We start from the raw sequence: 14,211 nt of genomic DNA, 5'->3' as shown, positions 1-14,211 counted from the left end.
CAAGTTGCAAGAAATAGGTAAAGTGGCATTCATACAAATAGCTGTGAAAATTAGACTCTGTTCAATTACATTTCTTACAATAGTTACAAGTTGCAAGAAATAGGTAAAGTGGTATTCATACAAATAACAATTGATCAATTCGATACAAATCAAAGCAACGGTATGATTCTTCACAAAAAAAATTGGTCTCCCCAAAAGTAGAAAAGCGAGTCAGAATCCAGAATGTTAACATTAGAATCGTAAATATAATGTACATTAATCCATGCCAAATGTGTACAATATACACAACCAAGAACGTAAGAAAACGACAAATTGCGATTATTGTTGGCTATGGGACTAGTAAGTGAGAATCCCGAGAGCTTATTCACTATTCAGTACCTCAATATCCTCGAGAGTGGGTACAACTTGGCTACCATTTTCCAGAACTAATGTAATCAATAATACAAAACAATATCATGTTCAAGAAAAAAAAAAAAAAAAAGAAAAGAAACCCCACACAAGATAGCATGTCCTTAACAAAATTGTGAGAGCATGAGAGCCAGCTGAAGATGTCAATAAATTATATATGCAGATAAAACATGATTATGTAAACCGATATTCGATTTTAAGTCTACTACGTTGTCAAAAAATGCTGTGCATCAGTAATATCTGTAGTGTATGCATCAGTAATGTTAAAGACCCCATTCACGGTGCCATGAGCCCTTCGATTGTATAAGAAAGTGATTCTGCCCAGTCGGCTTTTAGGAGCAATGTCTGCAGTGTATGCATCACGTCGTAATCTGGATCGAGCTTCCTTTGCCAGCCCTAATACAAAAAAAGTTTAGATTACTTTTAGATTTCGACTTATCGACTTATATATAATGACAGCAATAAAACAACCCTCCACAAAAGATAATCCCTTAATAGCATCTTCTTGAACTCTTTCAAGAAAGCCAACAGAATACTAAGACGTCGTAATCATGTCGATCAACTTTCTCCCTTCAACTTCCATTATAGTAAAAAGAGACACGGTGCCAAATTGATTTTTTTATTATGTGGACGACAACAAAAGCGCATGACATGTTCAAAAACACGAAGAATAGTTTGAATTGGACGGAGTTTTGAGGAAAGAAAAGCTCAAAACAAGATTTACCTCAAGGACCAAAACTGTGACCATCACAGTGCAAACATTGCCATCAACGTTTACTCTGTGACGCCTGACTTGCTCGAGTAATTGCTGCATGCACTCAGCCGGATGAACCACATCTCCTTCTCTTGTACCCCAAAATTCAAACGACTCTTTCACTTCCTGTTAAATCAAGAATTCACCAAGATATAAATAGACAATTCATTGTATACATCAGAAACTATTTGTGTGAGTTACACCATAATAAATTAAAACTCTTCACTTTAAATCGTTAAAATCGACCTTAGGTTTGATGGAAGCTGGTTTTAAAAATCAGTTTTTTTCCGGATTTTGGTCAATAAATAAAGTTGCCTTGTTTTATAAATTTTTTTTGAGCTTCGGGACTCTGTAAATCTAAATGTGAGTTATTCACCTGAATGAAAGCCTCTGGCTTAGGGCAGTTCTGCTTCTTCGACAATCTAAGTGTGGACTCTGCTGCAGTTTGGCCATCCCTACGAGCCACAGCCTTAAAAAACTCCAGTAAATTAACACGATCGTTTCTAGAAAGTTCCGCGGTCATGCCCACATCAAGAAATATAACATGTGGCTTGGTTTTAAACAGCTTTTTGCCAGAAGGCTTGCTCCTAGCTACACGTACAAGGATGTTTCCAGGATGCATGTCCGCATGAACAAAGTTGTCCACCTGATTAACATCGCCAAAAACAAATTCTCAAACAGATGAAAAGAGATTTGCTATATTCAATTAACCAATTCGTAATATACAAGAAAATGGAAAGAATAAAGGAAAAGACGAAAATAATATACCAGGAGCATTTTCAGCAGTGCGTGGGTCCCAATATGGGCAAGAGCACTTTTAACTCGATCATTCCCTCCGAGCTCATCTACATAGTGAGAAACACATTCTCCATGCTCGAAAGATTCCACCAAAACAGCAGGGTGGACTAGAGGATATACAGGCTTAGGGAAAGAGACATCCTTCCATGTTCGAAAATTGTATATGAAGCGGCTCAACTGAGCAGCTTCTCGAGCAAGGTCAACTTGTGACATCATGAAAACTCCAAACTGCTGTACGCTTTCATCCAATCTCAACCAATTCAGCGCAGGTATTAAATTGGAAATTCTTGCCACTATATTAATAATCTCGAAATCCTGTTTTATCGATTCCCCGACTCCTGGATGTCTCACCTTAACAGCAACTAGCATTGGCTTGATCTTGCGACCGGGGTACTTGGATCGCAAAGAAGCTCGATGCACTTGAGCAATACTTCCAGATGCAACTGGTTCTTCCTCAAAGTCGTCGAAAATTTCGGAAATTCTACGACCAAAAGCCCTTTCGATAGTCTTTTTCGTGTAGGCAAAGCTATGCTGAGGTGCTTTTGTTTGAAGCTTCGATAACTCGGTGCACAAGTCTCTAGGAAATAGATCCGGACGTGTTGCTGCCCACTGCCCCCATTTTATGAATGCTGGACCTGCTCTTTCCAAAGTTTGATGCACAACTCTAAGCCATAATTTCCTAAACTCGGGTCCGAAACTATCTGCAAATGGAGCCATGGCAAGGCTTGGAGTGAACAACACTGCAAGAAACAAAGTTCTGAGCAGCAAGAAAATGCAATCGCACGTGGAAATGACCAGCCTAGTCAAAAACAGATGGCTATCTTCGGCTCGTAAATATAAATTATTAATCGGATGCATAATATCCGTCTCTGGAACGGCTTTTGCCAATGCTAAGTTCGATCCGCACATCAGAGTAAATATACCAGGAACAACCATGTAAGAACGGCTCAGGCCCAAGCTGACAGCCTTCGCAATCTGGTTTATGGCTGTACGAGTCTGCCCATTAAGTGCAGACATATGTGCCAATCTCTTCCAAGCAATTTGGGCATGATGCGCTACACTATTGCCAGCTGGAACTGCAGAATAAGTCGTGATGCCACTTCTGTAGAACCCTTTTCCAATTTCACGTGTCGCGGTCGAAGCATGTCTACTGCCGGGCAGAAAGTACTGCGAGAACAATCTGCGTTGAGGAGAATATAAAGCGGCTCTGACGATGGAGCCATATTTCAACCCTTCCGAAGAGGCGCTGCTACGTTTCGTCCATAAATACTGCGACTCTCTCTTGATGTTACCGAGTTTCAAGAATCTGTACACTCATAAGTTTTGTCAACTAAATTAGATGGTTGAATTTAATGAAAGAATTCAAATTGCTCAAGTATTCAAACGCCTTTCGATTAATCGAACTCAACAAACAATAGAAACGATTCATCGGATTGCCAACTACATAACCCACAAAAATAAAATAAAAAAACTAAGCAAATAGGGACGAATAGTATAAACATTAAACGGAAAACAATCAAACAGCTCATAATTGAAAAATAAAAAATAAGAATTAAACAACTCCAACAAAAAGAGGAACAAAGAGAGGGCTTTTACGAACCTCGACATGGCGAAAACTGGACCAGATAGAAAAGTGCAGGGACTAAATTGCAAACGAGGCGTACAGCGTTGCCGACGAACATTGTCTAGGGATCAATCAATGCCCAACCATACGGAACACGTACCATTCACGAATTTCACGATTTTTTTTCTTTCGATTTTTTATTTTTTAATCAACAAAAAACAAATTAAATAGCACCTTTTCTACCTAAAATTGATTTACCGTAGCAAAGAAAAAGGAAAAGGAAAATCGTCGTTTAACTGGATCATCTGTACGCGATTTTTGGACCAAAATATAAGGAAGGTGAAGAAAACCTAAGCGAAAGCGGCGAATCGAAGTTTAACCGGGTTCTGTATTATGGGTCGGGTCACTGTACCGTACAGTTCGGTAATTTGGTATGGAGTTTGGCTCGTCAAGCTTACGCAGACTACTAAGTACTAACACGTTTTCTTTGACGACCCTACGTTGTAAAACTAATGGAAAATTGCAATTTACCCCTTTTAACTTGCTCTTTTTCTTTTGGGAAAATTACGAGCAGCCCCCTAGTTTATGGTCAAATTATGAAAACCATCCTTCTGTTTGGATAATCACAGTCACCCTCAACTATGTATTATCTTACAAAAATACCCCTCCAAAAGTAAATTTAGAGATGTTAAATCAGTAAAACTGAACCGAAATTTTGGTACGCCAATATATCATACCGTTTACCGAACTGAATATAAGATTTGGTTTGATAAATAAAAGAATTACATAAATTTTATGTAAAAATATTTAAAAGAAGGAGTGGCTGTAATAAACCTAACAATAAGAGTTTTTTCGTAATTCGATCATACCTCAGGGGATGGCCATAATTTTGCCTTTTTCTTTTTAACAACAATCAAGCTACTCGACATCAATTCGTGTTGGACTCGATTTAAAATTCGTTTAAAATTGCAATTGGCAATTTTACGAAGCAATAAATAACTAAGAAAATTAAAAGTCGATGCAAATTCTTTTTTTAGGGGACCAAATAGAAGTTTCTAGAATTGAAAATGTGGACTTACAAGTACCCGGGTCCACCCAATATGTGGAGCTTCTTACAACCAATCATTAACCATGGACCACCTTGGTTGTAATAAAACGATCACATTTGCAGTTGGAAATTTATTTGTACAATACAACTAAGACGTTAAGTATCTTTTCAGTTTTACTAACATCGTTTAGACTTTGAATTTTTTTTTTTTTTTTTTTTTTTTTACCAATTTCTAGTTTTGATTTTGGTAGAATTCAAAATACAAAAATTGTAGCCCTTTGATTTATCTTCTGAAACCAACTTGAATTAGTTAGATTAGATGTTATGTGACAAAATTATGCATTAAAGTTTGGTTAAAAAATTAACTCAAAGAACTACAAATTTTATATTCAAACTAAAAAATCGTCAAAATCACATTTACAATTGAAACGATATTCGTAAAACTAAAGTGACATTTATCACATCACCAGTACCAAATTTGTACTTCATATTTTCGAAGGGCATAATTTCTACCTAGTGGTACTTTTCTTATAATTTAGGGGTAGAATTGTAATTTCAGCACACCCTTATCACATAAAAAAGGCTTCGCATTTGAATTCAGGCCTAGGCTTGATTTAATTGAGCCCATATCTTCTTTATTTTATTAGCCCAAATAAGATGGCAAAGCCCATGAACGGATTATCCCGTTGAATTTCCACGTCAGCATTACAGCACAATTATAAATTAAATGAAATCACACATGGTTTTGACTTTCACTACTATCTATAGTAATCCTTTTTGCCAACAGTTTCATGATTATCCACATTTCCACGTCCGCATTCTCTAGAATTTCCGATTTACAGTTTTAACCGCCACGTGTCGGTCATCCACCCACGGAAAAAAACAAAAACATCAAATAAGCCCCCGGTTTTCTTCACACCCCGTCACTTTCCCAGCCGGTTGTTTTCCCAAAATCCATAAAAAAATAAATATATTAATTAAATATCTTCTCCCTATAAATTGCACCCCTTTGGCCCCCCCATCACATCAAAAATTCAAAAATCGCCAGAAGAAAAAATAAAATAAAAAAATCATTTCAATTATTTCACAATTCGATATTCTACTTCCATTTCAATTCGATTGATCGTTTGAATTAGGGTTTCTGTACTGATTACGTATGAGCGTGAAGTGTATTACCAGGGTGGCGTACCAGGCGGCGATGAGGGCGGTGCAGGGGATCAAAGACCAGGCGTCGAAGTGCGATTCTCATTCCGCCTCCGCCGTCAAATCCTTCAAGGATTCCAGTTACGCTCCGTCGTCTTCGAGGATGTTTTCCGGTGGCATGATCGACTCCACCACGGCGGCGTCGTACAAGGCTGCTGCTCAGACCGCCGACAAGTTAAAACACGCGGAAGAGTCTCTCCGGACGGTCATGTACCTGAGCTGCTGGGGTCCCAATTGATGTTGTTTCTCTCTCTAGATAATTGCATTTTTTTTAGAGAGAGAGAGATTTGAGCAAATATTTAGCTCTTCCATTTATACACATTGGAGTGTTAATTGATGTACATATGATGTGTTTATATCTAATCTGCTTCTATTTTTCGAGTTTTGTTACCATTTTTTAAATTAAAAATAAAAAAATAATGTAATAAGCCACTAATTAGGTCCAATGGGCTAAACCCGACCCAAATAATAGAGAAATATAAGAATTTACCATGGGCCTTATCCATTGAATTGCAAAGGTCCAATGGACTAAATAAATCATGTGATATTTAAGTTTTAATAATAACGTATCAACTTTAAATGTGAATTTGACCATTTTTTAAGCTGGTAAAATTTAAAACACGCAACTAAAATCAACAAAATTGGATGTCGAGAGAGAAAAATATTCATGAATAAATCAATGAACACTACCCACAAATTTAATGTTTTCGGTTATCGAAAACTTAAAATGTAACTCATTCATCCAATCAAAACCCGATTCAAGTTGAATTAGAATGTTAACCCAAAGAACTACAGTTTTTTTGTTTTGAATTTTTGCAAAATCATACTAGAAAATGGTCAAAATTATGTTCGACTGTATTAGTAAAATTGAAACGACATTCAACATTTCAGTATCCCAATTAATCTTTAGTTAATTGCAAAACGTCCGTTTAAGACTATAAACATGCTTACAATTAAATCTTCAATCAAATGTATTTTTCCCAATAATCATAATAATAATTTTAAGTAATAATTTCCAATGCAATAAATAAATATTTTAATTTATTTTTATAAGATTGCATTTCAATTTAGAACCACACGCACAAGAAGACTGGGGATAAAATTAATTAAAACCTCACAAAAGCTTCTCTCCTCCAAGTGAAGAAATAAACAGAATGCCTGCACTCAAACTCCACGCAGGAAACTATCATTCAACATTCATCTTCCACTCACGCATTTCATCAAACACTTACCGTGCACAAATGCCGATTACTTTCTCCGCCGTCCGTGGAAGAAATCTCGTCGTCAAATCCGGCATCGACGGCGGCGGAGAGAAGAAAACCGAGAGGCGAAGCTTCCTGACACTGGAAGAAGCTGGATTGGTCGAAATCACCGGGCTCAGCACTCACGAGCGTTTTCTATGCCGATTGACGGTACAATTCTGAAAATCATTTTTAATTTTACAAAAAAAAAATAAAAAAATCGAGTCTTTTTCAATTTTAAACGGATTTTGTGGATTGTGATTAGATATCATCGCTGAATCTGCTGAGAGTGATTTCGGAGCAAGAAGGGTGTACGATTGAGGAGCTGAATGCAGGGAAAGTGTGCGATTGGTTCCTCAAAGACAAGCTCAAAAGAGAACAGAATTTGGATTCTGCTGTTCTCCAATGGGACGATTCACAATTCATGATGTAATTATTTAGTAAACCTATTTTTATTTGTTTTATTATTATTATTATTATTATTATTATTATTATTATTATTATTATTATTATTAAGCTGTCATTTAAAAAAAAAATGTCGTTTTTCTTATAGAGCAACTCCAATGGAGAGATATCAAAATGGAGAATTAAACATTCATTTGATATTTGATATAATACTTTGATACTTCTAGAAAAAAAAAATTACTCAAATCACAACTACCAAATAGATTATTAAATTTTAAATATATGAATAATTATATTATTAAATGCCACGTGTCAAATAGTGATAGGTTAATTGAGTGGTTACATTTTTTATGCCTCATTTTCCGAACGGAAGCACGGTAAAGAATTAATTTCTACGAATTTATCATATAGAACAAAATAGCATTCGGATTCCACCGAAAACTCTGGAATCCACCAGAAAAATAGAGAAAACTCTAAATATTTTATTAAAATTCGACATTCCTCTCAAAATAAAGTCCTAAGCAACTCCAATGGAGGCATTAAATGAGGTATCAAATTAAAAAACTACCACTTTGATGCTCTAAAATTAAAAAATCCTCCTCCAATGGAGGCATTAAATGGAGAATTATTTTGATACTCAACCACCCCGAGGTGCAAAAATACTCCCTGGAAAATGAGGTATCAAAAATATAACCACCCAATTAACCTATCACTATTTGACACGTGGCATTTAAAAATATAATTATTCATATAATTAAAATTTGATAATCTATTTGATACTTGCGGTTGGAGTGCATTTTTTTCCAGGAAGTATCAAAGTATTATATCAAGTATCAAATGAATATTTAATGCTCCATTTTGATATCTCCCATTGGAGTTGCTCTAAGACAGCTATTTATACTAAAAAACTGGAGTATTTTTGCACCTCGGGGTGGTTGAATATCAAAATAGTACTCACTTTAATGTCTCCATTGGAGGAGGATATTTTAATTTTGAAGCATCAAAGTAATATTTTTTTAGTTTGATACTCCATTTAGTTCATCCATTGGAGTTGTTCTAAGTAATGCAAGAATTATCAGCTAGATTTTTATTTTTATTACAATTTCTAAAAAACATATTAGACGATGTATGAGATTTCGATTTTTTTAATCTAATTCTTATTTTTTATTATAATTTTAAGGAAATCCAAAAATTATATTTAAATATCAATAGTAGCATGTATTTAATATTATAGTTGAATAAAAAATAAATTTTCTGAACGCTGCACATTCTAATATGAAAATATCCCATTTTGGAACATTTCTTTTTTAATTTCAGTTCTTATTATTTTGAAAATTTTGGAATATAATTAAAATTAGTTTGTTATTTAAATTTTCTACTAGACTTTTTCCGTGATTGTTAGATTGATCCAATCCGTACATTGAGCCTGATTACTTATCAATAATAAGGGTCAAGGCCCTATAAAAAGTCAACCCGAAAGATAGATATTGGGCCTCAATCAATAATTTGATTATAATAAATTAGGCATTTGAAAATATGATAAATTATGGACAACCCCTACGGTATGTTCAAATTGCGAAAACCCTCCATTATATTTGAATAATTACAATCAACCTTCTTAAGTATGTATTGTTTTACACGTCCACTTTTACGGTGTCAAGTTTCTTATTTCTGTAACCGCGGTTACAGTTGCAATAAGTACTTTAAAGCTCAACAAGGTTTTAAACAGATAAAGCAGATCAAGAAAAATCTTTTCTCCTTGACTCTATTGCCCGTGTCCTATCTATTAGGGCTCCATCGGTGAACATGTAAGTCGGTGGTAATCAAGCGGCAAACGATGTTGGACACCTTGCGTATCCCTTTTTCATTGGGGGGGGGGGGGGGGGGGGGGGGGGGGGGGTGTTGTTGCGTGCGAGATCTCGATCATTTACAATATGGACCCACTTTTCATTCCATTTTTTGGAATTTGATGATTTATAAACCGTTCCTAACGAACGATCGGCTCATCTTTGAGCATGATGAATCACTACGTGCCGACCTATTTCTAGTTACCAATCCAATTTATCTGCCTTATACAGCTTGGGTCGAAGACCGAGCTTTATCTACTTAAAGATGATTTTTTTCGTAAGAAAATACATATTTGAAGGGATGATTGTAATTATCTAAACAAAATGAGTTTTTGCGTAATTTGGGCATATATCTCATTGTGGTCATAATCAACTCATAAAGTCCAAAATATAATCCAATTTAAACCTCATCACGATTGGTTTAATCTCAACCGTTGAATCACCAAAAATAAAGCCAAAAGCAAACAAACAAAATTAAATTTCAATTTAATTTCCAAGTTGGCGAGATATTCAACATGCTAATAGTCAACACGTATTGCTTGGCCACCCACTCCACTTCCGTAGCCATAATAATAACAAAATAGCCACTACTAATTAATCCACCTCTAACTTTAATTAATTAATCTTAATTATTTTGACTCTAACTAATCAAACAAGAAATGCACTGTTTAATTAAGCAAACAGTACCACGTTCGAAATGCGTTGTTTAATTCTGCATTTTTTTGTATTTACAAAAATAATTCCAAAAATCCGGAAAAAATTACAAAAAATCCCGCAAATAATCACATAAATATTATTGATACATAAAAAAATATAATTAATAATTTCCGTCAATTTCAATTTGAAGGATTTAAATTAATTTTATTTCTCATTTCAATTTCCGAAATTCTGAACTCCGATATCCTCATTCGTTTTTAGAACGAAATTGACACTAATATAAAAACATCAAATACTTTTTAGGGTGTCAATTTCGATTCGATTTCGAATTTCAGATTTCGGATTTCGGATTTATTCATTCTGCATTGAAACAATTGGCCGTTGTAAAATCTGCACAAAGCCCACCACACACCAAACAAAACCTTATTCAAAAGTCGCTCTCTAAAAAGCACAAAAACCAAAACCAAACCCCCCAAACGACGTCGTTTACTCTCCGGTTTACCGTTATCAGTAGCTCAAACAATGGCAATCGCCGAGGAGAAACCGGCGACCTCGTCGGACGGCAAAGTATGGGGGCTATTCAGATTCCCCTTCCGGAATTCTCAGTCGGCAGCTTCGTCTCCGTCGAATTTCTCTCACTACCAGCAGAATTACGGCCATGGAAACAGCAACACCCATCCGCAGGCGGAGGGTTCCGGTGCTCAGGGAACATCGGTTTCTTCAGTTGCTAGATCTCTCCTCCCTGCGCGGCGGCGCTTGAAGCTCGATCCCTCTAATAAGCTCTACTTTACTTGTACGGACAAGTTACCGTCAGTTCGCTGCTCATTTTTTTGATTTTTTTTTTTCTCTTTCATTTACTTGCTTGATGATGGAAGTATTATTGGTGAATAATTCCTCTTTATTTAGTTCAGTTAAAGCTTGATCTGTGTTTTGTTTTGATGGATGAATTTGTCTAGTTGGTTAATCTCAGATTATTGGCAAAAAGTATGATCATGTTAGACTTGAAGTACTGATTTTATTTGATTTTATTCTCAACTTTGATTGGAGAAATAGTGAGTAGAATTGCTGGATTTGCGAGTTGAACATTCGATTTTATGCTTTTTCTTCGTAGTCGAAAAAAGAAAATTAATGCTGCAAAATAGACCGTCAAACATTTAGGTAAAGAACAACAATTTTTATTTCTCGAAAAGGAGATTTTGATTGTTCGTTTAGACTTCGTCGTTTTCATGTTTGTGGCTAAAATGAAATTCATTGATTATTGAACATTAACTTGGTTTTCTTGAACTAACTGCAGACGAACCAGGTAAACAAGTTCAGAGTGCTATCAAAATTAAGAACACAAGCAAGTCGCACGTAGCATTCAAGGTATTCGAAAATTGTTTTCAGTTCTGTATTTAGTCCGATTATGCTATTTCTATTAATTTACGGGCTCTAATATGCTTGATTTGGTTTATGTTACTTACTTCATATCGTACGTTATTTAATTTGTCGAGTTTTCTTCTAAGGGAGGCTTATTTTTTATGTAATCTAGTTCCAAACAACTGCACCGAAAAGCTGTTTCATGCGTCCTCCCGGGGCCATTCTTGCTCCCGGTGAAAGTATCATAGCAACTGGTAATCTTTGTTACAGAATTATTTCCTCGTTTTTATGCTTAATTTGTATATCGTAGAATGCAATAAATGTGAATACTTGGTAAATGTTTTTTTTCCTTTTACTACTGTTAGTTTTTGTTTTGGCTAGAAAATGACTCTTGTACGTTTCTTGATTTCCTATGTTTCCGTTAGTATTCAAGTTTATCGAGCCTCCAGAGAACAACGAAAAGCCTATGGATCAAAAAAGCAGAGTGAAGTTTAAAATCATGAGCCTGAAAGTGAAAGGACCAATGGACTACATACCCGAACTGGTCTGCCTCTATTACTGTGTTCTTTCAATTGTTATTACATATGCTAGTTGAGTATTGTCCGGTTGTCTTGAAATCTTGATTATATTCCTAAGTTGGATGAAAAATTGGTAGTTGATATTTTCGAGACAACAAACAAAATATTCATTTAATTCATACGCTCTTGTTGGAACAGTTCGATGAGCATAAAGATGAAGTGGCTGTGGAGCAAATACTTAAAGTTGTTTTTTTAGATGTCGAACGCCCTACCCCTGTAAGTAATTTTTTTTTTTTGAACTCCTTAATGTTTATATACCACTAATTTAATTGGGGTTTCTTAGAGATAAATGTTTGCAATGGAAAAATGTTGATCAATATCCAATACATGCTTGATCCTTATTAGGCTCTGGAGAAATTAAAGCGCCAGCTGGCTGAAGCGGAGGCTGAACTCGAGGCCCGGAAAAAGCCTTCAGAAGACACGGGCCCGAAGTTTGTTGGAGAAGGACTCGTTATCGATGAATGGGTAAAGCCATCAAGAAATTTTTTTAAGATGTTTATAATCAAATTTTCGTTTGGTGTTTTTCATCATCTTATTTTTCTTTTTATTGCAGAAAGAAAGGAGAGAGAGATACTTAGCTCGTCAACAAGTCGAAGGAATAGATTCCGTATGACTCGAGTTACCTATGGCTGATATTTCTTTTTTTTTTTTTTTTCTTTTTTCTTCGTGGGTTAAATTCTGCATTTTAATCTGAGGGGTGTATAGATTTACGTATCGAACGTTGATTATGCTAAAAGTGTTATAATCCGTAATTCAAGAATGTGTTTCATTTGATTTGAGGAAACAGATTTCGCAGACTTCACAAACAGTAGTTCTAATCCATGATCCAAGAATTTCGAAACTACGGAAACAACAAGACGATGATGTCTGTGGGTGTCGAATCCTGACAAATACGTAAAATTTTATAATTACGTAAAATTCATTTACAAAAATACAAAAAACATTGTAATTTGATTAATCCCAGCTTGTATTGTATACTTCACCCAGCTGGTAATTAGTTCCATTTGTCCCATGCAAACGCCCATTATCACTACTGTCGAAAACCCTAGTAATTTACGATGCGTTTTTCTCGTATGAACCCTTTCAAAATTCTTCCATAAATACCGGTTTTTAATCAAGCAAATTTAAGAAAACATACATAGCTTACACACACACACGAAAACATGGCTAAGAGAAGCAGCAAACTCTCGATTTTCTTCAACTTAGCTCTGGTGCTCTCACTTCTTCTCATAATCTCGACTATGGCCGAAAGCAGATTGATTTTTAATGGTAAGTTTCAAATAAATTCAATTATTCAAATTTTACGAGAAGATTTTCTACTCCCTACATTTCGAATTAACTCTCACTTTGGATTTATTTTTTTAATTTCGTATTTATTAGTTTTTTTTTTTTTCAATATATGTGCAACATGTTAGTAAATGACATCTATTTTAAAATGCAAAGAATATATTACACATTATTGATAAAAGTTAAGGCAAGTTTTACATACATATATTTGCAGCGATCAAGGCGAGTTCAAAGGTGAGTTGCGACTCGGTGATCGGAGTGAAGAGCGGCGAGACTTGCACGGAAATAGCAGCCAAGTTCAAATTGAGCACCACGGTGTTCGACGCCATCAACCCTAACATTAACTGCTCCAAAATCTTTGTCGGACAGTGGGTTTGCATCGACGGCTCTGTTAATTAATTGATATTATTATATTCCTCCCATGCACGAAAAAAAACTCGTTCGTTTTTTTAATAAGAGCTAAATCATTTTAAGCTCTCTATCAGTTGTTGTCGTTGTCGTCGTTGTTGTTTTTACGTTTTTCAAAATGAAGATATGACATTTTAGCATTTTCTTACATACCATTATACCAAAATAATATTGAATAACCGAATTTAATTACATATACATTATATTAGAAATATTCAACAATTATTCATTACGATATATAAATAATTCAACTATGTAATTAGATTTTTCAATTCTTTTAAAGCCACAACAAATATAATTTATCAATTATTAAATTAAGACGTAATATTAATAGAAGATAATCTATATTTTATTATTTTTGTATGTGTCCCTTGTTCCGGCCAAGTTGGATATTGGGCCTTATAGGTAACTTTATAAGCCCAATATATATATCCATGTTAAATTGGGCATTACTCTTTTAAGCCCAATTAAATTAATATTAACAAAAAGTATATTAATTTAATTAAAAAAAATTGGTATTGCCAAATCTTTTTGCCATTTTCAGTGCGAAGGGAATAAGATGCTTGCTTCAACTTAACACATCTTGGAATAGATTCTTCTTATTTAAAAGCAGAATTTATAGATTGTTAGTTAAATTTGGGTTTAAGTGCTTAT

The 14,211-nt window shown here is 35.0% G+C and overlaps 3 protein-coding genes across 3 annotated transcripts; 2 read left to right on the top strand and 1 right to left on the bottom strand.

The window, feature by feature from the left end:
- Window positions 1–209: 209 nt before the first annotated feature.
- On the bottom strand, window positions 210–4,541 carry LOC105962269 (uncharacterized). The gene is made up of 5 exons (XM_012986573.2): window positions 3,561–4,541; window positions 1,931–3,266; window positions 1,539–1,808; window positions 1,133–1,288; window positions 210–804 (listed from the first exon to the last, which is right to left on the bottom strand). Exons 1-5 carry the CDS (start codon window positions 3,566–3,568, stop codon window positions 685–687), a joined length of 1,890 nt encoding a protein of 629 aa, XP_012842027.1. The 5' UTR covers window positions 3,569–4,541; the 3' UTR covers window positions 210–684.
- Window positions 4,542–6,832: 2,291 nt separating this feature from the next.
- LOC148768672 (receptor-interacting protein) lies at window positions 6,833–7,477 on the top strand. Its single transcript, XM_088822108.1, has 2 exons — window positions 6,833–7,187; window positions 7,282–7,477. The coding sequence occupies exons 1-2, from the start codon at window positions 6,930–6,932 to the stop codon at window positions 7,447–7,449; spliced, it is 426 nt and encodes a 141-aa protein (XP_088678234.1). The 5' UTR covers window positions 6,833–6,929; the 3' UTR covers window positions 7,450–7,477.
- Window positions 7,478–10,234: 2,757 nt separating this feature from the next.
- Window positions 10,235–12,646, top strand: LOC105962271 (vesicle-associated protein 4-2). Its single transcript, XM_012986575.2, has 7 exons — window positions 10,235–10,718; window positions 11,220–11,290; window positions 11,457–11,538; window positions 11,710–11,828; window positions 12,001–12,078; window positions 12,208–12,327; window positions 12,416–12,646. Exons 1-7 carry the CDS (start codon window positions 10,448–10,450, stop codon window positions 12,473–12,475), a joined length of 801 nt encoding a protein of 266 aa, XP_012842029.1. The 5' UTR covers window positions 10,235–10,447; the 3' UTR covers window positions 12,476–12,646.
- Window positions 12,647–14,211: the final 1,565 nt, after the last annotated feature.

Source organism: Erythranthe guttata, chromosome 8 (genome assembly GCF_056151865.1).
Source record: "Erythranthe guttata isolate IM_541 chromosome 8, IM_541, whole genome shotgun sequence".
Classification (NCBI taxonomy): Eukaryota; Viridiplantae; Streptophyta; class Magnoliopsida; order Lamiales; family Phrymaceae; genus Erythranthe; species Erythranthe guttata.
The sequence above is the reverse complement of the archived record's forward strand: the minus strand, read 5'-3'. Positions and strand labels throughout refer to the sequence as shown.

Excerpts from the sequence above, each read along its gene's own strand:
- LOC105962269 (XM_012986573.2), bottom strand. Across the intron at positions 1,809-1,930 it reads CACTGCTGAAAATGCTCCTG|GTGGACAACTTTGTTCATGC; the intron begins GTATATTATTTT and ends GATGTTAATCAG. Across the intron at positions 1,289-1,538 it reads AGCCAGAGGCTTTCATTCAG|GAAGTGAAAGAGTCGTTTGA; the intron begins GTGAATAACTCA and ends TTGATTTAACAG.
- LOC148768672 (XM_088822108.1), top strand. The coding sequence starts at position 6,930 with ATGCCTGCACTCAAACTCCACGCAGGAAACTATCATTCAACATTCATC. Across the intron at positions 7,188-7,281 it reads GTTTTCTATGCCGATTGACG|ATATCATCGCTGAATCTGCT; the intron begins GTACAATTCTGA and ends GATTGTGATTAG.
- LOC105962271 (XM_012986575.2), top strand. The coding sequence starts at position 10,448 with ATGGCAATCGCCGAGGAGAAACCGGCGACCTCGTCGGACGGCAAAGTA. Across the intron at positions 10,719-11,219 it reads TAATAAGCTCTACTTTACTT|ACGAACCAGGTAAACAAGTT; the intron begins GTACGGACAAGT and ends AACTAACTGCAG. Across the intron at positions 11,539-11,709 it reads TGAAAGTATCATAGCAACTG|TATTCAAGTTTATCGAGCCT; the intron begins GTAATCTTTGTT and ends TGTTTCCGTTAG.